Raw genomic sequence first — 21255 nt, 5'->3', positions numbered from 1 at the left:
GGGATCAGCCCCCCCCCCCCCCCGCCGCCCCCAGAGAAGGGCGCTAGCTGTGGTGCCATGGGGTGCACAGCTCCTCCTGCCCGTCTACCCCCCCGCACCCCCTCGGGCAGCCCCCCACCAGGGTGCTACACGCATGTTCATCGCCATGTCTGTTCCAGCGTGAACCTTTACAGAGGCACCATCGCTACCCGACTGAATTAAAGTCTGTACGACCCACCCGCCTGGGGCGGGGGGCTTAGCCTGAGACACCGCCCCCTCCCTCTGACACTAGGCCCCACTCCCCTCCCAGAGCTGGGGAGAGAACCCAGGAGTCCTGGCTCCCAGCAGCCCCCCCCGCTCTGACCACTAGGCCCCACTCCCCTCCCAGAGCTGGGGAGAGAACCCAGGAGTCCTGGCTCCCAGCAGCCCCCCCCCGCTCTGACCACTAGGCCCCACTCCCCTCCCAGAGCTGGGGAGAGAACCCAGGAGTCCTGGCTCCCAGCAGCCCCCCCCCGCTCTGACCACTAGGCCCCACTCCCCTCCCAGAGCTGGGGAGAGAACCCAGGAGTCCTGGCTCCCAGCAGCCCCCCCCCCCGCTCTGACCACTAGCCCCCACTCCCCTCCCAGAGCTGGGGAGAGAACCCAGGAGTCCTGGCTCCCAGCAGCCCCCCCTGCTCTGACCACTAGGCCCCACTCCCCTCCCAGAGCTGGGGAGAGAACCCAGGAGTCCTGGCTCCCAGCAGCCCCCCCCCCCCGCTCTGACCACTAGGCCCCACTCCCCTCCCAGAGCTGGGGAGAGAACCCAGGAGTCCTGGCTCCCAGCAGCCCCCCCCCGCTCTGACCACTAGCCCCCACTCCCCTCCCAGAGCTGGGGAGAGAACCCAGGAGTCCTGGCTCCCAGCAGCCCCCCCTGCTCTGACCACTAGGCCCCACTCCCCTCCCAGAGCTGGGGAGAGAACCCAGGAGTCCTGGCTCCCAGCAGCCCCCCCCCGCTCTGACCACTAGGCCCCACTCCCCTCCCAGAGCTGGGGAGAGAACCCAGGAGTCCTGGCTCCCAGCAGCCCCCCCCCCGCTCTGACCACTAGGCCCCACTCCCCTCCCAGAGCTGGGGAGAGAACCCAGGAGTCCTGGCTCCCAGCAGCCCCCCCCCCGCTCTGACCACTAGCCCCCACTCCCCTCCCAGAGCTGGGGAGAGAACCCAGGAGTCCTGGCTCCCAGCAGCCCCCCCTGCTCTGACCACTAGGCCCCACTCCCCTCCCAGAGCTGGGGAGAGAACCCAGGAGTCCTGGCTCCCAGCAGCCCCCCCCCGCTCTGACCACTAGGCCCCACTCCCCTCCCAGAGCTGGGGAGAGAACCCAGGAGTCCTGGCTCCCAGCAGCCCCCCCCCCGTTCTGACCACTAGCCCCCACTCCCCTCCCAGAGCTGGGGAGAGAACCCAGGAGTCCTGGCTCCCAGCAGCCCCCCCTGCTCTGACCACTAGGCCCCACTCCCCTCCCAGAGCTGGGGAGAGAACCCAGGAGTCCTGGCTCCCAGCAGCCCCCCCCCGCTCTGACCACTAGGCCCCACTCCCCTCCTAGAGCTGGGAAGAGAACCCAGGAGTCCTGGCTCCCAGCAGCCCCCCTGCTCTGACCACGAGCCCCCACTCCCCTCCTAGAGCTGGGAAGAGAACCCAGGAGTCCTGGCTCCCAGCAGCCCCCCCCGCTCTGACCACGAGCCCCCACTCCCCTCCCAGAGCTGGGGAGAGAACCCAGGAGTCCTGGCTCCCAGCCGCCCTCCCGCTCTAACCACTAGCCCCCTTCCTTACAAGGGAGACCCAGAGGCTGGGGGGGAAGCAGCTGAGGGGGCACAATGGGGGGAGGGCTGAGGGGCTAAACCCCGGGGGGGGGGGAAGGGACACACAGGCTGCTCCATGGGGGGGCTAATCCTTGGGGTACCACCCTCCCCCAGGGCATCAATGGGGGGGCACTTCTTGGTCACTGCTGCTCACCCAGCAGACCCTGACCCCCATCCTATGCCCAACCCCCACCTCTTGTCTGCCTGGCACCCCCACTCCCCACCCCATCGCCAACCCCCCGTCGCCCCCAGGCCCATCGCCAACCCCCGTCACCCCCAGACCCCTCGCCAACCCCCAGCTGTGCCCCCCACAGGCCCATCGCCAACCCCCGTCACCCCCAGACCCCTCGCCAACCCCCAGCTGTGCCTCCCCCGGCCCATCGCCAACCCCCGTCACCCCCAGACCCCTCGCCAACCCCCAGCTGTGCCCCCCACAGGCCCATCGTCAACCCCCGTCACCCCCAGACCCCTCGCCAACCCCCAGCTGTACCCCCCACAGGCCCATCGCCAACCCCCGTCACCCCCAGACCCATCGCCAACCCCCGTCACCCCCAGACCCCTCGCCAACCCCCTGCTGTGCCTCCCCCGGCCCATCGCCAACCCCCCAGCTGTGTCCCTCCCCCCAGGAAGCCCGCGGGGTCTGGCAGGGGTAGGCCGGGGCTGACTCAGCACCAACCACCCCCCTGCGGCCAGGACCCCCCCCACCAACAGCGCCGGGTGGAGCAACAGCTCCGCTTCCGCAGGGCGGCCCTGGCGGGAATTGGGGGGGGGGGGCTGCAGCCCTCCAGGGTCCCCCCCACGCCAGCTCTGCCGGTGCCCCTCACTCCCGACCCGCAGCCCCCCACGGCTGTGCCAGCCCTGGGTTCCCCCCCCCGCCGGTGCCCCTCACTCCCGACCCGCAGCCCCCCACGGCTGTGCCAGCCCTGGGTTCCCCCCCCCGCCGGTGCCCCTCACTCCCGACCCGCAGCCCCCCACGGCTGTGCCAGCCCTGGGTTCCCCCCCCGCCGGTGCCCCTCACTCCCGACCCCCACGGCTGTGCCAGCCCTGGGTTCCCCCCCCGCCGGTGCCCCTCACTCCCGACCCGCCGCCCCCCACGGCTGTGCCAGCCCTGGGTTCCCCCCCCCGCCGATGCCCCTCACTCCCGACCCGCAGCCCCCCACGGCTGTGCCAGCCCTGGGTTCCCCCCCCCGCCGGTGCCCCTCACTCCCGACCCGCAGCCCCCCACGGCTGTGCCAGCCCTGGGTTCCCCCCCCGCCGGTGCCCCTCACTCCCGACCCCCACGGCTGTGCCAGCCCTGGGTTCCCCCCCCGCCGGTGCCCCTCACTCCCGACCCGCCGCCCCCCACGGCTGTGCCAGCCCTGGGTTCCCCCCCCCCCACGCCGGTGCCCCTCACTCCCGACCCGGTCTCCTTCCCCCCAGACGGACGGGGCAGAACCTGGGGGCTGAGCTGTTCTCAGTGGGTTTGGGGCTTCAGGGAAACCACCAGGACCCCCAATTGCTGTGTGCGCCCCCCCTGCACAGCGAGCTCCTGCGGGGGGGGGGGGGGGGCTGGAACCCTGGGAACCCCCCCGACCATCTTCTCCGGGCAGCGCTGGTCTCCATGCGGGAATCTTCATGGGCATCGCCCCTCTCCCCTCCGCTTTGCTTGGACGAGGGGGATCTTGGCTGGGGGGGGGCTCTCCCCATTGCTGAGTCACCCCCCTTCCCTGACCTCCCAGACCCCCCCACCCCACCCGCAGGCGCTGGGTTCACATTCCTGGGGGGGGTCCCCCAATGATGCCACCATGGAGCCCCCCCCCCGCCAGGCCACGTGTGTGTCCAGGTGTTAGGACCGCCCCCCAAATCTCCCCGCTTGTGCACCCTCCCCCCAAAGGCCTTCCAGGACCCCCCCACCTCTGCCCCATGGCTCCCCTCGCCTTGAGTTCAGTCTCTCCAGCGCCCCCCCCCACGTCCCCCAAAAGAACAAGGCCCAGGCTCGGCTCTGCGCACTTCGTGTTTCTTTCGTGGGCCGCGTGGCTACAGCCCAGACAGGGTTAAATTAAAAACCACCCGGCTCCCCTCCCCCATCGCAGGGCAGGACCCCCGCCCCCCAGACACGGGGCCGGGGGGGGGGTCTCCCACCCCAGCGTTGCTCACTCCTGCGCCCCCTGGCGGAACGGGGAGCAGTTCTCTGGGCCCAGGGCACTGGGGGGGTCTTAGCCCCCCCCGGGTTAAAACACAGACAAGGCCATTTCAGGATGCGGGGGCTCTTTGCCAATGGGGGGGGGCATACGGTGGGGGGGCTCTGTCGCGTGCTGGGGCGCTGCCCCCCATTCTCTCACCCCCCCGCCCCACATTTCCCACCCAGCGCCGACACGTCTCCTCGGGGGCCAGAAGCAGCTGAGACTGGATCAACCTCATCACAGCGGTGACCCGCCAAGGTCCCAGCCCCACTTGACACCTGGGCGGGGCGGGCGGAATCCGGAGCGCGCCCCCCCCTTGCAATGCCATTCCCCGGGGGGGCGGGGCCCGCCCCCCTCCCAGTCCAGAGTCACCCCCCCCAAAATCCAGTGCGGGGGGGAAGGAAGGGGGGGGCACCAATCATCACCGGGCGTCCCCCGCGGCCGCGGCCCCCAGCAGCGTCCGGCGCTCCCGCTTGATGGGGCGGGGGGCGGCCCCCCGCGGCGCCTCGCCCCCCGGGCTGCCCGGCGGCGGGGCCTCGGGCTCGGGGGGCTCGGGGGGCCCGGCGGCGGCCTGGTCGCGCAGCAGCTGCCCGAGGAAGCGGATGTATTTCATGGCCAGGCGCAGGATCTCGTTCTTGCTCAGCTTCTTGTCCGGCGGGTGCGTGGGGAGGAGCCGCCGCAGCTCGGCGAAGGCCCCGTTCACGTTCTGCTGCCGCCAGCGCTCCCGGCTGTTGGTGAAGACGCGGCGGGCCACTTTCTGCGGCTGCTGCCCTGCGGGGAGCACGGGCAGAGCTGGCAACCGCCCGCCGGAGCAGCCCGCTCTGGGGCGGGGCGTCGGTCCAGGGACCCCCGGCCCAGGGCAGAGATGCAGCCAGTTCTGGGGTGGGGCAGGGGGCTGTTTATCCGGGGACCCCCGGCCCAGGGCAGAGATGCAGTCAGTTCTGGGGTGGGGCCGGGGCTGTTTATCCGGGGACCCCTGGCCGGGTGCGGAGATGCAGCCAGCTCTGGGGTGGGGCCGGGTCTGTTTATCCGGGGACCGCCGGCCCAGGGCAGAGATGCAGCCAGCTCTGGGGTGGGGCCGGGGCTGTTTATCCGGGGACCCCTGGCCGGGTGCGGAGATGCAGCCAGCTCTGGGGTGGGGCCGGGTCTGTTTATCCGGGGACCGCCGGCCCAGGGCAGAGATGCAGCCAGCTCTGGGGTGGGGCCGGGGCTGTTTATCCGGGGACCCCTGGCCGGGTGCGGAGATGCAGCCAGCTCTGGGGTGGGGCCGGGGCTGTTTATCCAGGGACCCCTGGCCGGGTGCGGAGATGCAGCCAGCTCTGGGGTGGGGCCGGGGCTGTTTATCCGGGGACCCCCGGCCCAGGGCAGAGATGCAGCCAGCTCTGGGGTGGGGCCGGGGCTGTTTATCCAGGGACCCCTGGCCCAGGGCAGAGATGCAGTCAGTTCTGGGGTGGAGCCGGGGCTGTTTATCTGGGGACCCCCTGGCCCAGGGCAGAGATGCAGTCAGTTCTGGGGTGGGGCCAGGGCTGTTTATCCAGGGACCCCTGGCCCAGGGCAGAGATGCAGCCAGCTCTAGGGTGGGGCCGGGGCTGTTTATCCAGGGACCCCTGGCCGGGTGCGGAGATGCAGCCAGCTCTGGGGTGGGGCCGGGTCTGTTTATCCGGGGACCGCCGGCCCAGGGCAGAGATGCAGCCAGCTCTGGGGTGGGGCCGGGGCTGTTTATCCGGGGACCCCTGGCCCAGGGCAGAGATGCAGTCAGTTCTGGGGTGGGGCCGGGGCTGTTTATCCAGGGACCCCTGGCCGGGTGCGGAGATGCAGCCAGCTCTGGGGTGGGGCCGGGGCTGTTTATCCGGGGACCCCCGGCCCAGGGCAGAGATGCAGCCAGCTCTGGGGTGGGGCCGGGGCTGTTTATCCAGGGACCCCTGGCCCAGGGCAGAGATGCAGTCAGTTCTGGGGTGGAGCCGGGGCTGTTTATCCGGGGACCCCCTGGCCCAGGGCAGAGATGCAGTCAGTTCTGGGGTGGGGCCAGGGCTGTTTATCCAGGGACCCCTGGCCCAGGGCAGAGATGCAGCCAGCTCTAGGGTGGGGCCGGGGCTGTTTATCCAGGGACCCCTGGCCGGGTGCGGAGATGCAGCCAGCTCTGGGGTGGGGCCGGGGCTGTTTATCCGGGGACCCCCGGCCCAGGGCAGAGATGCAGTCAGTTCTGGGGTGGGGCCAGGGCTGTTTATCCAGGGACCCCTGGCCCAGGGCAGAGATGCAGCCAGCTCTGGGGTGGATCGCAGGGGGCTGTTTATCCAGGGACCCCCGGCCCGGCGCGGAGATGCAGCCATCTCTGGGGTGGGGCACGGAGCTCTTTATATGGGGAGCCCTGGCCCGGCGCTGCGATGCAGCCAGCTCTGGGGTGGGGCAGGGAGCTGTGTATCAGCCACACCTAACACCACACTAGTTTAAACCAGGATGTCTGGGGACACTGGACCCCTGTTTCCATGGTGCGTCTGAGCTGGTCTTTTCAAGTGTGACATCGGCATCTCATCAGCAGGGCCCTGCCCAGCACGGGGGCTGGGAGTCGGACGCCTGGGCTCTCTCCCCTGCTCTGGGCGGGCAGTGGGGTCTAGTGGTTAGAGCGGGAGACGGCGGGGCGGGGAGCCCGGACGCCTGGGTTCCACCCCGCTGGGAGGGGGAGGCACTCACCATCCATGAGCTCCTGCTCGAAGTGGCTGGGCCGGCGCTTGAGGCGGCTGGCGGGGAGGAGGCTGAGAGAGCCGGGGGTGCCAATGTAGATGCTGGGGAGAGGGGCAGAGACATGGGGTGAGGGGCCTGGCCAGCAGGGGGCACAGGGCACCCTACTGGGGGGGAGGGCAGGGTAGGGGCGGTGTCACCATGTAGCCCCTCCCCCTGTAAACCAGCCCCGCCCTGACACCCCCACCATGCACATTAAAGCCATGCATGGGGGGAGGGGGGTCACAGACCCCCTAAAACTGTCCCATCCCCCACCCCCAGCACTGGGTCTGAGCCTGGATCCGTCCTTGGGGTGCTGTGGGGGAGGGGTGACACCCCCAGGGACCCTCTATGGGGGTGGGGTATTATCAGCCCTGTGACTTTCTCACCCCCCAAAAAACAACCAGCCCCCCCAGCTTCCGCCCCCCAACACCCCCCCCCAGCACTGACCTGTTGAGGAAGGGGTGTGGGTGATACTGCGGGGGCAGGAGTGGGCTCTGCAGGCCAGCGAGCGTCATGGAGGCTGGGGGGGGCGCAGGGGTCAGGGATGAGAGCTGCACCAGGGAGGGGATGGGGTGCAGGGCCGTCAGCTCGGTGGTGGGCACGTCAGGCGGCGTTGGGCGCTTGCTGTGACCCAAGCTGATGACAGGAACGTCGGGGGGCAGCGGGGCAGGGGCTGTGGGGGGTGGGCTCCCCTTGGGGTCCGGGGACGAGGCAGGGGTTGGGGAAGCAGGGGGGTGGCTAGCGGGTGAGTGGCTGGCAGGGGGTGAGGGTGGGGGCAGGGGGCTGCAGGGGGGCAGGGGAGTCCTCAGCTTCTCCATCATCTTCCAGGCGGGGCGCGGCACCTCCGGCTGCGGCCAGAACTCATCTGCTGGGACAATACAGGTGAGGTGAGACCGAGGCAGGGGCCCCGGTTCCTGGCCCCTCTCTGAGCCCCCCCAGCCTGGTATCCCCCCCGTCCCTGATGGCCCGGAGCAGACCCATGGGCTGTCCAGGCTGGTATCTCTCCTCCCCATCCATGCTGCTCCTGATCACACCAAAGAGCCTGTTTTTGAAGATGGGGAAACTGAAGCACGGTGCCGGGAAGTGACACCGGCCAGCAACAGAGCCAGGAACGGAACCCAGGAGTCCTGGCTCCCAGCCCCTTGTGCTGCTCAGTGTGCCGCGTACATGTGAATGCAACGAAACCCTACTAGAGGAGCCGTCATTTCAGAAGCTGATTAGGATTCCTAAATTCATCCAAACGGTCCCTGGACACCAGGCCCCAAGACTCCTGCAGCGATGGGGCCATGGGCTGCTCCATTCACCAGCTGGATGTAAAGTCTGTAGCCTCTTCTATCCACAAATCTGCAACCGAGCCGTTTAAACTGGATTAGATACCCTGGTGCTAAATGCAGTGTGAACGGCCCCGCTTCCCTATAAAAGCTGGTTTATGTTGGTTTGGTTCAAACCGATTCCCAAGTGATAAATCAACCGGATCCAGCCAGCTCTGAATAGGAAACCCAAGGCCCAGAACTGAGCCCACGATCAGTGTTGTGCAAAAAGAACGAGGAGTCCTTGTGGCACCTTAGAGACTAGAAAATGTATTTTGGCAGAAGCTTTCGTGGGCTAAAACCCACTTCATCAGATGCATGGAGTGGGAAATACAGTTGGAAGATTTATATACACACAGAGAGCCTGAAGAAAGGGGTGTTGCCATACCCACTGTAATGAGAGTGATCAGTTTAGCTATTTTGGGTTCTCTGTCAAAAAATAAAAATCGTTTGTTTTGTTTCGGAATGTCGGCGAATCCGGAGTCAAACTGGTTTCTGGCTGAACAAAGAGATTCGCTCCAATTTTCAGCTTCTTCTCCCCCTTTTTTTAAAAAAACAAACAAACCCTACAACACAATCCAGGGGCATTTCCTCTGGAAAATCCCAAACTGAAACCATCCCAAGTTGTCCAAGGTTGGGGTTTTCCCCAGCCTGCAACTGACACAAAGCCCCAAAACATTTCACTGAACCGCCAGCTGCGTTTGCTCACAAAAAAACCCTGGGGGTGTGTGAAAAATGTCTCCTGGCTCCTCTTTGCACCCAGATAAGAAACCCCGTTTACATTCAACCCTTTAGTTAAGCGGCACAGGGGGGGCGGCTCGTCTCGCTGTTGCTCCAATGACAGATTTGACCCCCCCACCCACACACCCCGCTGGGATCCTGGGACCAACCCGGCTCTTGTCCCCTGGCGCGGACTGGATGTACCATGTGCCGGCGCGCCCCCAAAATCGCTTTGGCTTTCTCGTGTAGACAAGGCTCCAGCCCACCTGGTTCACGGAATTGGGTTTTGTGCCCGGGCCTCGACTTCAGCCTGAAATTGGCACCCCCGCAGGCAGCACTATTGGGGGGGGGGTGTTGTTCATACCTGCGGTTATTCGGGGGGGGGTTGCGGGATCAACCCTCAGACGCCCAGTGACCTGGCCGCAGTCAGTTCAGGTCTCCCAGGGGAGCGGCGTGTCCCGGCTCCCCGGTGGGGTTTCCACGGGCCGAAGGGTGAGCGGAGCCCGGCTGATTTCTCCCGCTTCTGCCTGTCACGGAGCAGCCAGCGGCTGGACGCAGCCTGCTCGGAGACCGACAGCGAGTCTGGCTTCTCCGTAGGCAACGTCACTGCCAGGCAAACGCCTTTGGTGGATGGGAGCGATTGGGGCCCCTGTTGTGCCCGGCGCTGCACAGACCCGGACTGAGACCCGCCCCCCCCCCATTGTGCCAGGTGCTGCCCAGACTGCAGCCCTTGCAGTCTAAACAGACACAGGAAGGGCTATTTTCCCCCTATTGTACAGATGGGTAAACTGAGGCACAGAGGCATGACTTGCCCAGGGTCACACACAGGACGTCCCAGGCCAGGGCCATAGGCATCAGGCCACCCCTCCTCTCCATTGGGCTGAGGGGAGCCCAGGGCGAAGTGGTGCAGGAGCCGGATGTTACCAGGGGGCGTTGCGGCTCCTTCTCCCACTGGTGGCCCCCTAGGGGTCCTCAGAGTGCGTGTGGACGGGGGGTGCCCCAGGCAGTGGCAGGGAGAGACCCCCCCCAGCTGCCCCCTTGGCTCCAGGGGTCACCCAGCCTCCCGGCTGGCAGGTCAGAGCCGTGCGGGGCGGGGGGGATCCCCGCAGCGGGGGGTGGGGGGAGGGGGAGATGGCCGCGGTGCGACGCTGACCCGGCTGCAGCAAAGGGCTCAGCCGCAGAGCGAGACATAGAGGGAGCCTGGGCATCATGCGGGGGGGTGTCCGAGGCCCTGGGTGTGTGTCCCAGGCTGTGTGTGTGTGTGTGTCCCAGGCCCTCTGTGTGTGTCCCAGGCTGTGTGTGTGTCCAAGGCCCTCTGTGTGTGTCCCAGGCCCTCTGTGTGTGTCCCAGGCTGTGTGTGTGTGTGTGTCCAAGGCCCTCTGTGTATGTCCCAGGCTCTGTGTGTGTGTGTCCCCAAGGTGGGGGTGACCAGATGTCCCAATTTTATAGGGTTTAGGGTTAGGGGCTTTTTCTCTTATAGGTGCCTATTACCCCGCACCCCCATCCCGATTTTTCACCCTTGCTGCCTGGTCACCCTAGCCCGAGGCTGGGTGAGTGTGTGTGTGTGTGTCCAAGGCTCTGTGTGTGTGTGTGTGTCCCAGGCTGGGTGAGTGTGTACAGGGGTGGGCATTTTTCTATTTTCTCTTAACTAACTTTGCGGAGACTTTCCTTCAGGGGGCAGGGAGGGGGCCGTCCAGCGCCCTCCCCCCCCCCCCCCATTGACAGGACCCAGACACACCCACCCAGTGCACCCAGACACAGCCATGGCTCACGTGCCATCACGCACCCAGGTGCACACACTGCAGTGACACAAACACACGTGTGTACCTGATGGTGTCTGGAGCAAAGAGCCGGTGACCACCCAGCCCCGGGTCACAGCAGCGCAAGGCCCTGCACACGCGGCTCCACGGGGCACGGCCAACCCCGCCAGGGCCTATGGCAGGCCGCTGCAGCCGGGCTTTGCGCGGCTCAGGCCCAGTTCATGCGCCCACAACATCACACCTCCCGGGCTGTGTCGTGGGCTGGTGCTCCCCAGCTGCCGGTGTCCCCCTGAGCGGCTTCCACGTTTGTCCTGGCCACCGTGAGACCAGCTACCTCGCTTTAGCCGGCCATAAATATGGCCTTGAGTCGGCCACACGAATGAGATGCCCAACCCAGCTGAGCTGTCACACCGGCCATCCGACAACCACACAGGGGTTTGACTGTGGGAACCTGGTCCCACCATTTGGCCCCGCAAACGGGCCGCACCCAGCACGTGGAAATCAGCCTCTGGACCAGAGGCCCAGGGGCTAGTTAACGGGATGCCGACTTTTTTAAAAGGCTCCAGCAGCGAGCCTGGCAACTACCGGCTGGTAAACCTAACGTCGGTACCAGGCAAATTGGCTGAAACTCTAGTAAAGAACGGACTGATCAGAAACAGACGAGCACAGTTTGTTGGGAAGAGTCAATGTGCCTTTAATAAAGGGAAATCCTGCCTCTCCAATCTACTACAATTCTCTGAGGGGCTCAACAAGCCTGTGCACAAGGGGGATCCAGGGGATATCGTGTGCTTGGACTTTCAGAAAGCCTTTGACAAGGTCCCTCGCCAAAGGCTCTTAAGCAGAGTTAGCTGTCAGGGGATAAGAGGGACGGTCCTCTTGTGGCTCAGTAAGTAGTTAAAAGACAGGAAACAAAGGGTAGGAGTAAGTGGTCAGTTTTCAGACTGGAAAGAGGTAAAGAGCGGTGACCCCTGAGAATCTGAACTGGGACCAGTGACGTTCTACAGATTCATAAATGAGCCGGGAAAAGGGGTAACCAGTGAGGTGGCCAAGTTTGCAGATGACACAAAACTACTCAAGATAGTTAAGTCCCAGGCAGCCAGTGAAGAGTTACAAAAGGATCTCACAGACCTGGGTGAGTGGCCAGCCGCATGGCAGACGAAATCCAGTGTCGAGAAGTGAAAAGCGACACATTGCACAAGAAAATCCCAACAACCGTACAAACGGATGGGGTCTAAATTAGCACAAGAAGGAGATTTTGGACTCACCGTGGATCGTTCGCAGAAAACACCTGCTCAATGTGCAGGGCAGGCCAAAAATAAATAAATAAAAAAGGTGATCAGTGTTCGGAACTACAGGGAAAGGGGCAGATAAGACAACAAGTATCTTAATGCCTCTCTATAAATCCATGGTACGCCCCCATCTCGAATACTGCGTGTAGGTCTGGCTGCCCCAACTCAGTAAAGATATGTTAGCGTTGGAAAAAATACAGAGAAGGGCAAGAGAACTGATTAAGGGGATGAAACAGCTCCCAGAAGAGGAGAGATTGAAAAGACCGGGAATGTTAATCTTCGAAAAGAGACGACTGCGGGGGATATGACAGGGGTCTATAACATGTGACCAGTGTGGCGGAGGTGACTAAGGAAGTGTTATTTACCCTGTCACCTAACACAAGAACCAAGGGTCACCCCAATGACATTAATAAGCAGCAGCTTTAAAACAAAGACACGGCAGGACTTCTTCACACAATGCACAGTTAACCTGTGGAACTCCTTGACAGAGGATGTTGTGAAGGCCAAAAGTATAACTGAGTTCAAAACAAGAATGAGATGCATTTGTGGAAGATAGGTCCACCAATGGCTACGAGTGAAGACGGTCAGGGACACAGCCCTGTGCTGTGGGTGTCCCTCGCCTCTGACGGCCAGAAGCTGGGACTGGCTGACAGGGGCTGGAGCACTCGATAATTGTCCGGTTCTGTCCACTCCCTCTGAGGCACCTGGCACTGGCCACTGTTGGGAGACAGGAGAACAGGCTGGATGGACCATTGGTCTGACCCCGTGTAGCTGTTCTTATGTACATACTTTGACACACACACACACACAAACACATCCAGACACAAAAACACCCCCCCCATACACACACATATACACCGAACCACATACTATACAGGGATTGATCGACACCAAACTCTGCTTCCCCCAAGAGCCGCCACAGCAGAAGCCCAGGAAAACAGCCAGGAGTGACTCTACCCGAGCATAACCAGTACTCCCTGGATGGAGTATAAAGGAGCGGGGCCAGTACCCCCTGGAGTAACTATACCTGAGCATGCCCAGTACCCCCAAGGGTGAGTATTACTGAGTGGGGCCAGTACCTCCCTGTAGTAACTATACCCAAGCATGCCCAGTACCTCCTGGAGTGAGTATAACCGAGCGGGGCCAGTACCTCCCTGTAGTAACGATACCCGAGTGTGCCCAGTACCCCCTGTAGTAACTATATCCAAGCATGCCCAGTACCCCCCTGGAGTAACTATACCTGAGCGTTCCCAATACCCCCAGGTGTAAGTATAACCAAGCAGGGACAGTACCCCCTGTAGTAACTATACCCGAGCATGCCCAGTACCCCCAGGAATGAGTATAACCGAGCATGCCCAGTACCCCCTGTAGTAACTACACCTGAGTGTGCCCAGTACGCCTCTGGAGTAATTATACCCAAGTGTGCCCATTATGCCCCTGGAGTAACTGTACCCGAGCGTGCCCGGTAGCCCCTGGAGTGAGTATAACTGAGTGTGACGAAGTGGGACTGTTCTTAATGGTTCCTCTGAATAGTGTGGCGGTGCCTCAGTTTCCCCGATGCAGTTCTTAAGTATCTAGGGGGTGGGGTAAGGGTGTATGATCACTGCAGAGCCCTAGAGGGCAGGGGTGTGCAGGGGTCTGGACACAGAGAATGGCTGACACCCTGTTTCCTGGCCACGGATGGCCTGGGCCCTTCCCCCCTGCAAGGTGAGAGCTAAAGGGTTGGAGAACAAAGGGATCCGGTGACCTCCTGGCCCGCGAAAGGGACAAAGCCCAGAGGAGGAGGGGCTGGAGAGAGTTTCAGTTGGGGGCTGGCTGGGGAGGAGGAGTGAAGTGCAGACGTGGTTGTCTGGCTCACTGCCCCCCAACATGGACCCAGCTGAGGGGTCCTGTTCTCTGCACCTGCAAGCTCTGTTTTAGACCACGTTCCTGTCGTCTAATAAACCTTCTGTTTTACTGGCTGGCTGAGAGTCCCGTCTGACTGCGGAGTTGGGGGGCAGGACCCTCTGGCTTCCCCAGGACCCCGCCTGGGCGGACTCGCTGGGGGAAGCGCACGGAGGGGCAGAGGAGGCTGAATGCTCCAGGGTCAGACCCAGGACGGTGGAAGCCGGGTGAGCTGTGTGTCCTGCAGACAGGCTGCTCCCAGAAAGGAGACTTCCCCAGAGTCCTGCCTGGCTTCAGAGGGAGCAGTTCCAGAGCATCGCCTGGGGACTCAGGGACACTGAGTGGGGCTAGTACCCCCTGGAGTAACGATACCCAAGTGTGCCCAGTACGCCCCTGGAGTAACTATACCCGAGCGTGCCCGGTAGCCCCTGGAGTGAGTATAACTGAGCGGGTCCAGTACCCCCTGTAGTAACTATACCCAAGCGTCCCCAGTACCCCCATGGAGTAATGATACCCAAGTGTGCCCAGTATGCCCCTGGAGTAACTGTACCCGTGCGTGCCCAGTACCCCTTGGAGTGACTCTACCCGAGTGTGCCCAGTACCCCCTGTAGTAACTATACCAGAGCTTGGTCAGTATCCCCTGGAGTGCCCCTATCCGAGCGTGTCCACTACCCCCTGTAGGAACTATACCCGAGTGTGGTCAGTACCACCCGGAGTAACTATATCCAAGTGTTACTATACCCGTGCGTGCCCACTACCCCCTGGAGTAACTATACTCAAGTGTGCCCAGGACCCCACCCTCCCCCCTAGTAACTATACCCAAGCGTTCCCAGTACCCCCTGGAGTGACTATATCTGAGCATGCCCAGTACCTGCCTGGAGTGAGTACCTGAGCATGCCTGGTACCCCTGGAGTGACTCTACCCAAGCATGCCCAGTATCCCCCTGGTGTGACTATACCCAGCATCTCCCTGTAGTAACTCTACCCGAGTGTGCCCAGTACCCCCGGAGTGACTCTACCCGAGCACATTTTAGTACCTTTACTGGGATACCTCTCGGACTAAGGTCTGTTCTAGCCTGGAGTCACTATCCCTGAGGAAGCCTCCTCCAGGGACACCTTCCTGGCCTATCAGGCTCCTTGCACAGAGACCGGGGGTTCCTGGCACCATTCTCGTACCCGTCCTGCTGGCACCCGGCTTTCCCCAGGAAGTGGCCAGGTGAAGCCCGGCCGCACCCCTCGGGGCTGTGCGGGCGAATGGAGTCTGACCTGTGAGGAGCAGGGGGCTGCAGTGAGTTGTTGGGTCCCAGCCTGCTTCCTACCGGGGAAGTCACAGAAACGGGTCACCTAGAACGTCCTGGGCGCAGAGAGGGGACGGCACTGAGTGTCACACAGCAAGTCCAGGACAGAGCCATAGAATCACCATAGAAGATCCGGGCTGGAAGGAACCTCGGGAGGGTCCAGTCCAACCCCCTGCTCCAAGCAGGACCAACCTCAACTAAATCATCCCAGCCAGGGCGTTGTCAAGCCTGACCTTGAAAACCTCCAAGGAAGGAGATTCCTCCACCTCCCTAGGGAACCCATTCCAGCGCTTCACCACCCTCCTAGTGAAATAGTGTTTCCTAATATCCAACCTAGACCTCCCCACTACACCTTGAGACCATTGCTCCTCGTTCTGTCATCTGCCACCACTGAGAACAGCAGAGCTCCATCCTCTTTGGATCCCCCCTTCAGGTAGTTGAAGGCAGCTATCAAATCCCCCCTCATTCTTCTCTTCTGCAGACTAAATAACCCCAGTTCCCTCAGCCTCTCCTTGTAAGTCATGTGCCCTAGCCCCCTAATCATTTTTGTTGCTCCCTGACCCCAGCTGTACCCTCCTAGACCCTACCCCACCCCCAGAGCTGGGGACAGAACCCAGGAGTCCTGATTCCCTGCCCTCCCTGCTCTAAGCATTAGACCCCACTTCTCTCCTAGAGCTGGGGAGAGAACCCAGGAGTCCTGAATAGGCCCCTGGGACGCCTGGCTCCACTCTCTTCTGTCTTATAGCACAGAGACCTGAGGCTCACAGAATCGTAGCAATGTGGGGCTGGAAGATCCCTTGAGAGCTCATCAAGTCCAGCCCCCTGCGCTGAGGCAGGACAAAGCAAAGCTAGACCATTTCTGCCAGGTGCATGTCCAACCTGTTCTTAAAATCCTCCATGATGGGGATCCCACAGCCCTCCCTGCTCGCCTGGTCCGGAGCTAAACTCCCCATGGAACTAGAAAGTTTATCCTAATATCTAATCTGCATCTCCCCTGCTGCAGATGAAACCCTTTGCTTCTTGGCCTACTTCTGTGGCCATGGAGAACAATTGATCCCTGTCTTCTCCCTTATAACATATTTGGGGACTGTTCTCAGGTCCTCACTCAGTTGACTTTTCTCAGGACTAAACACGCCCAGGGTTTTTTAGCTTTTCCTCAGAGGGCAGGTTTTCTAAACCTTTGATCACGTTCGTAGCTCTCTCGTTTGTCCCCATCTTTCCTAAAGTCCGGCGCCCACGTCGCCTTCGACCTCACTCAAAGCATGTGGTTGCAAAGGGGCTGAGTAGCCAGTTTGAATCCTGTGCTCGGAATGTGCAGTGCCTAGCACCACGCTACACCTAATAAACACGCCCCTACCAAATTCACGCTCCATTTTTTCTAAATTTCCTGGTCGCAGCATCTTAAAACGCTTGAATTTCATGGTGCCAGATATTTCAATCTGAAATTTCATGGGGGTGTCACAAAGCACAAATATGTATTTCAAAATGGCAACACATAAACCTGCGAAGTCAGCGTTTCTCAGATGGGGGTGGGGGGGGGTCCCGACCCAAAAGGGGGTCCCGAGACTAGTAGGAGGGGCCATAGTATCGCCCCTCTTACTTCTGCACTGCTGCTGATGGCGACGCTGCCTTCGGAGCTGGGTTCCCGGCCAGCAGCCGCCGCTTTCCCACCACCCAGCTCTGAAGATGGCACAGAAGTAAGGTGGCAATCCCGTGACCCCCCAGGAATAGCCTTGTGACCCCCTTTTGGGTTGGGATCCCCATCTTGAGAAATGGGGTAAAAGTACACAAAAGAGCAGATTTCATGGGGGGAGACCAGATTTCACAGTCTGTGATGTGTTTTCCACAGCCATTAATTTGGTAGCGCCCTACTAATAAATAATGTACTGCACCCTGCACAGCGGGGCCAGGTCTGGGGCCCCTAGGTGCTACCATAATACACCTAATAAATAAGCTCTGCCCCAGTAGGCCAAGTCACTGAAGAAATAACACGGATTTCAAAAGAATACAATCCAGCACCCACGCCTCCTTGGTTCTGCAACTGCAGGGCCTGCCAAGGGTTGATTTCCAGGCATTTCCACTCCACCTTGGTCCTGACCCAGTCCCCCAAACATATTTCGGTCTCGAGTTCCCTTCCCCGGCCTGGTGGGATTTCTCAAAGGGAAGGCGACTGAAATCGGCAAAAGAGAGAAAAAGTAAAACCAAGGTTCCGTTTCATGTGGCTTGACACCATCTTCTGTCTGGGCGGCGGGGTGATGAAAACGCAGCGGAATAGAGGAAATGGTTTTGAAAATGCCTTTCCAAAGCGATGCAATCTGAGGCAACGTCCAACCCGATCGGTTTAGCCCCCCCCCCGCCACTGAAGAAAACCCAGCAGAAGAGCTCATTTTACATAAAACCTATTTTAAAAAATTAACAAGTCGCTAATTTTTCCAGAAGCGATTGCAGCCTGTGGTTGCCAGTGACTTGTTTCTGGCTCCTTTCCTTCAGCCCTCCTCCGGGCCCAGCAGAGCCCGAATTTCCCTGATTCTGTAGCCAGGGTCACAAGGGGCAGGGGGCTGAATGAAAGCGGAAAGGACCCCAGGGTGGATCTTTGAGCCAACACAACTATTGTAACCTTGGACAAGCCCGAGCCCTGTCCGTAGCTTGCCGACTAACGCGAGTTGCTCATTAAAAAAAACTGGAAGTAAATGTGTGTGTGTATTGGTGACTACACTGTAAATACACAGACATTTTATGAGACAGAACCTCAGCTAGCGTGTCATAGCCCCACTGAGGCACGGCACCGTGAACATGTTACACCGTCCAAGGACCTGTCCCAGACGGACTTATTACCTTACAGTTATATTATATAGAAAGTATTGTCGCTGATTTCAACTGGACCCTGACTTAATTCTATCTATCCCCCCACACCCCCTGTATCTATCTATCCCCATCCACCCCCTCTATCCCCATCCACTCCCTCTATCTATCTATCCCCATCCACCCCCTCTATCCCCATCCACTCCCTCTATCTATCTATCCCCATCCACCCCCTCTATTTATCTATCCCCATCCACCCCCTCTATCTATCTATCTATCCCCATCCACCCCCTCTATCCCCATCCACTCCCTCTATCCCCATCCACTCCCTCTATCTATCTATCCCCATCCACCCCCTCTATCCCCATCCACTCCCTCTATCTATCTATCCCCATCCACCCCCTCTACCTGTCTATCTATCTATCCCCACACATCCCTTCTATCTATCATCTATCTATCTATCCCCATCCACCCCCTCTATCTATCTATCTATCTATCTATCTATCTATCTATCTATCTATCTATCTATCTATCCCCACACACCCCATCTATCTATCTATCCCCACACACCCCCTCTATCTATCTATCTATCCATCCCCACCCCCTCTATCTAGCTATCACCACACACCCCTTCTATCTATCTATCTATCTATTTATCTATCTATCTATCTATCCCCACACACCCCTTCTTTCTATCTATCTATCTCCATACACCCCCTCTATCTATCTATCTAATTGACACAAAATATTTCAAATTAAATATACTAAATATAAAGAAATACAAATACAAGATGTATACAAGATGCATATCTGTATCACACATGATATCATTACAGACCAATATCCTGTATATAATAAGACCATATTCATTGTATATCTATAGCGTGTGTGTGTGTGTAATTATGCACAAATCATAGCTATTTAATCTCGTACAGCGGGGCGTATGGCAGGCCTGGAGCTGCACTAATCTGTACACCCCTTATGGAAAGGGTCTCCGTACAGGCAGGGTGTGTATCTGCCCCTAGAATCCCACACACGCTGCGGACCGTGGGCGAAGCCCTGATTCAGGGCCGGGGCCGCCAGCCCCGGGGCGCAGCGCAGACCGCCCGGGCACCCGGCACCCGGCGGCCCCGCTCTGGAGCGTCACCAAACTACGGGCCAAGCCGGGACCCTTCATCCCCCGCGCGGCGGGGCTCCCTGTCCCCGGGAGTGTAACTCGGGTCCCGCGGCGCCATCGAGTGCCGGGGCCGGGAGACCCGACACGATAAACACGCCCGAAGCCAGGGCCCCGAGTGACCGGCCGCTCTGGCCCACGCACAGATTTTAAAAAGGGGCTTTTCCCGGCGCGGATGGAGGCGCAGGAGCCGCGGACACGGCTCTGGATGAACCAGTAGAAATAACCCCCATGAACAGAGCTGAAAACGGGGAGGGAGTTGTCGGCACATTCACTCGACCGCCGGATCTTCTGCTCTGCCCCGCGGACGAGTCCTAATGTCAAAGCTAAAAGGTCTGGGGGGGGGGCGGGTTTGGGGGGCGGGAAGAGTCCGGAAAAGTCCAAGGTTTAGACTTTGCGCCCCCGGGAGGCTGGGCGCGGGTGGCTTTGGCCGGCTCCCCCGCGCCGGTCGGGACCGCGAGCGCCCGGCGACAGTGTCCCCCGCTCCGCTGGGCCGGAGGGTTCCGGCGGGGTCCGGCGCACCCGGGAACCGATTCCAGCCGGGCTTGAAACGCGCCGCGCCCCCCAAATCGGCTGGGGAAGAGCGGGCCCCTCTCGCGCTCTCTTTGGGGGTTAGCTCCAGTCGACAACAGACAAATCCCCAGAGAAAAGGGGAAGCAAAGCGACAGCTCCCCGTCCTAAATGCAATGGGTTTTTTTGGGGGGGGGGGCAGGGGGAGGCTTTCTTGGTTTAAAGAATCCCAAACTTGTCTAATTTCAGGACATTCCATCCTTCGGCGGGTTTTGTATTTGGGAAACTGGCTCCAATTAATCCCCGTTCGAGCTAAATCAACGGGTTAACAGTTGTTCCCTGAAATACACAGCCCCGCACAAACCCCGCAGGTAAACTCCCCCCAAGGCTCACCAGAAAAAAATACCCCATCTCCCCTCTCCCTCCAGGAAAGAAGACAAACGATCTTTCCTCCCCCACCACGCAATTCCCTTACAAGCAGGTGGCTCCCTGGGATGCCCCCCACAGATCACCCCTCCCTGAACCCGGTCCCCGTGGGGTGAAGCGGGGTGTGCGGGGGCAGGGACCCAGGAGGACGAGAAAGCCCCGGGAAGCGGCCGAGCCCCTCGCCGCGATGGGCGCATCTCTGCGCCCGGGGCGCGCCTTACCCCACAACTTGGCCACATGTTTGTTCCTGGCCACCATGCGCAGGGTCCATGATCTGGGGTCCAAGTCTCCGTCTTCTCGGCGGGTGCGAGGGCGAAAATTTGGGGGTTGGTTCTTTTTTTTGGAGGGGGGGGCAGCGATTGGAGTCAAGCGTCTTTCCCGGCCTCAACTCCCCCCCATCCTACTTGCTAGCCCCCCTTACCCACACACGCCACCTCGCTCGCTCTCTCTTTTCCACAGGCACTATGTGGCCACTAAGATTTGAAGAAGTCTGGTCCACCCCCCCTGCCCTCCCCCCCCCCCCCGAGAGAGGTTTCCTGCTCGTTGGGCTGGGGATGTTCTGCGGCTGGTAGATAAGAGGCAAAGGACCGCCTGCGCCGTGCTGATAAGGAAACCCCGAGTCAGACTCAACCTAACGGGAGACTTGGAAAGAAAACAAGAGGAAACTGCCGTGGCAGAGCATGACCCACCAAACAGGAGCGTTCACAGAGGGAGCGGGGAGCCTGTTCGCTAATTACATGTCTGCAAAGCACAATAACCTTGGATCTGGGGAAAGGGACCCCCCCCGGCCCTGCCCGCTTTTGGGGTTCCTTAAAGGCACCGGGCGCCCGGTGGACACCGGGCCTGCCTCGCCCCAGAGTCATCGATGAGTTGGAGCCAAAGGTCAACGCCCCGAAATCCAGGATCGGCTCCGCGGGAAAAGCCAAGAGGTTTTCGGGGGCGGGGGGGGGGAACACTCTCAACAATAGTTTGGGGATTAAATCCCGGGCTGGGTTGCAGGGATCCCGGGGGGTGGCCTGGCGCCAGCGCGGGCGGGAGAGATGCCGCAGGGGCTGCAGTGGAGAAGGTGCTTGCACCAATTCTGGGAAAGAAGAGAGCGCACAGGGGAACGAGGGGCAGGGGGGCCGAAATCTACCGACCTGGCAGCAGGCTGGGACTCAGGACTCCTGGGTTCTATTCCTGGTTCTGCCACCGGCCTCCCGGGAGCCCCGGGCAAGTTATAGCCCCACTCCGTGCCTCAGTTTCCCCGCTCCTCAGTCTACATACACTGTAAGCTCATTGGGGCAGGGACTGTGTCTATGTGGTGCCGGCTATGAGGGGGCACCCGTCTCGGTTGGGGGGGGGGTTACAAAAATTGTGTAAGTGACTCAAATAGGAGCGAGGCGCCC

General features: G+C 61.1%; 1 protein-coding gene across 2 annotated transcripts; it reads right to left on the bottom strand.

The window, feature by feature from the left end:
* Positions 1-3792: 3792 nt before the first annotated feature.
* On the bottom strand, positions 3793-20357 carry LYL1 (LYL1 basic helix-loop-helix family member). Of its 2 annotated transcripts, none has more exons than XM_048831846.2 (4): positions 20089-20357; positions 7143-7563; positions 6666-6757; positions 3793-4745 (listed from the first exon to the last, which is right to left on the bottom strand). In XM_048831846.2, exons 1-4 carry the CDS (start codon positions 20123-20125, stop codon positions 4396-4398), a joined length of 900 nt encoding a protein of 299 aa, XP_048687803.2. In that variant the 5' UTR covers positions 20126-20357; the 3' UTR covers positions 3793-4395. The 2 variants fall into 2 exon arrangements, with proteins under 2 accessions (XP_048687803.2, XP_048687804.2); XM_048831847.2 differs by having other exon boundaries at positions 7143-7560; positions 20089-20356.
* Positions 20358-21255: the final 898 nt, after the last annotated feature.

The sequence above is a fragment of the Caretta caretta genome, chromosome 20, assembly GCF_965140235.1.
Source record: "Caretta caretta isolate rCarCar2 chromosome 20, rCarCar1.hap1, whole genome shotgun sequence".
NCBI classification, from domain to species: domain Eukaryota; kingdom Metazoa; phylum Chordata; order Testudines; family Cheloniidae; genus Caretta; species Caretta caretta.
Note: the sequence above shows the minus strand (reverse complement) of the source record. Positions and strands in the feature narration are given on the sequence as shown.

What these genes read in the sequence shown, in the direction of transcription:
- LYL1 (XM_048831846.2), bottom strand. Translation starts at nt 20,125, where the DNA reads ATGGTGGCCAGGAACAAACATGTGGCCAAGTTGTGGG. An exon ending in ACATGTGGCCAAGTTGTGGG is followed by an intron (nt 7,564 to 20,088) that starts GTAAGGCGCGCC and finishes GTATTGTCCCAG; the next exon opens with CAGATGAGTTCTGGCCGCAG. An exon ending in CCACACCCCTTCCTCAACAG is followed by an intron (nt 6,758 to 7,142) that starts GTCAGTGCTGGG and finishes CCCTCTCCCCAG; the next exon opens with CATCTACATTGGCACCCCCG.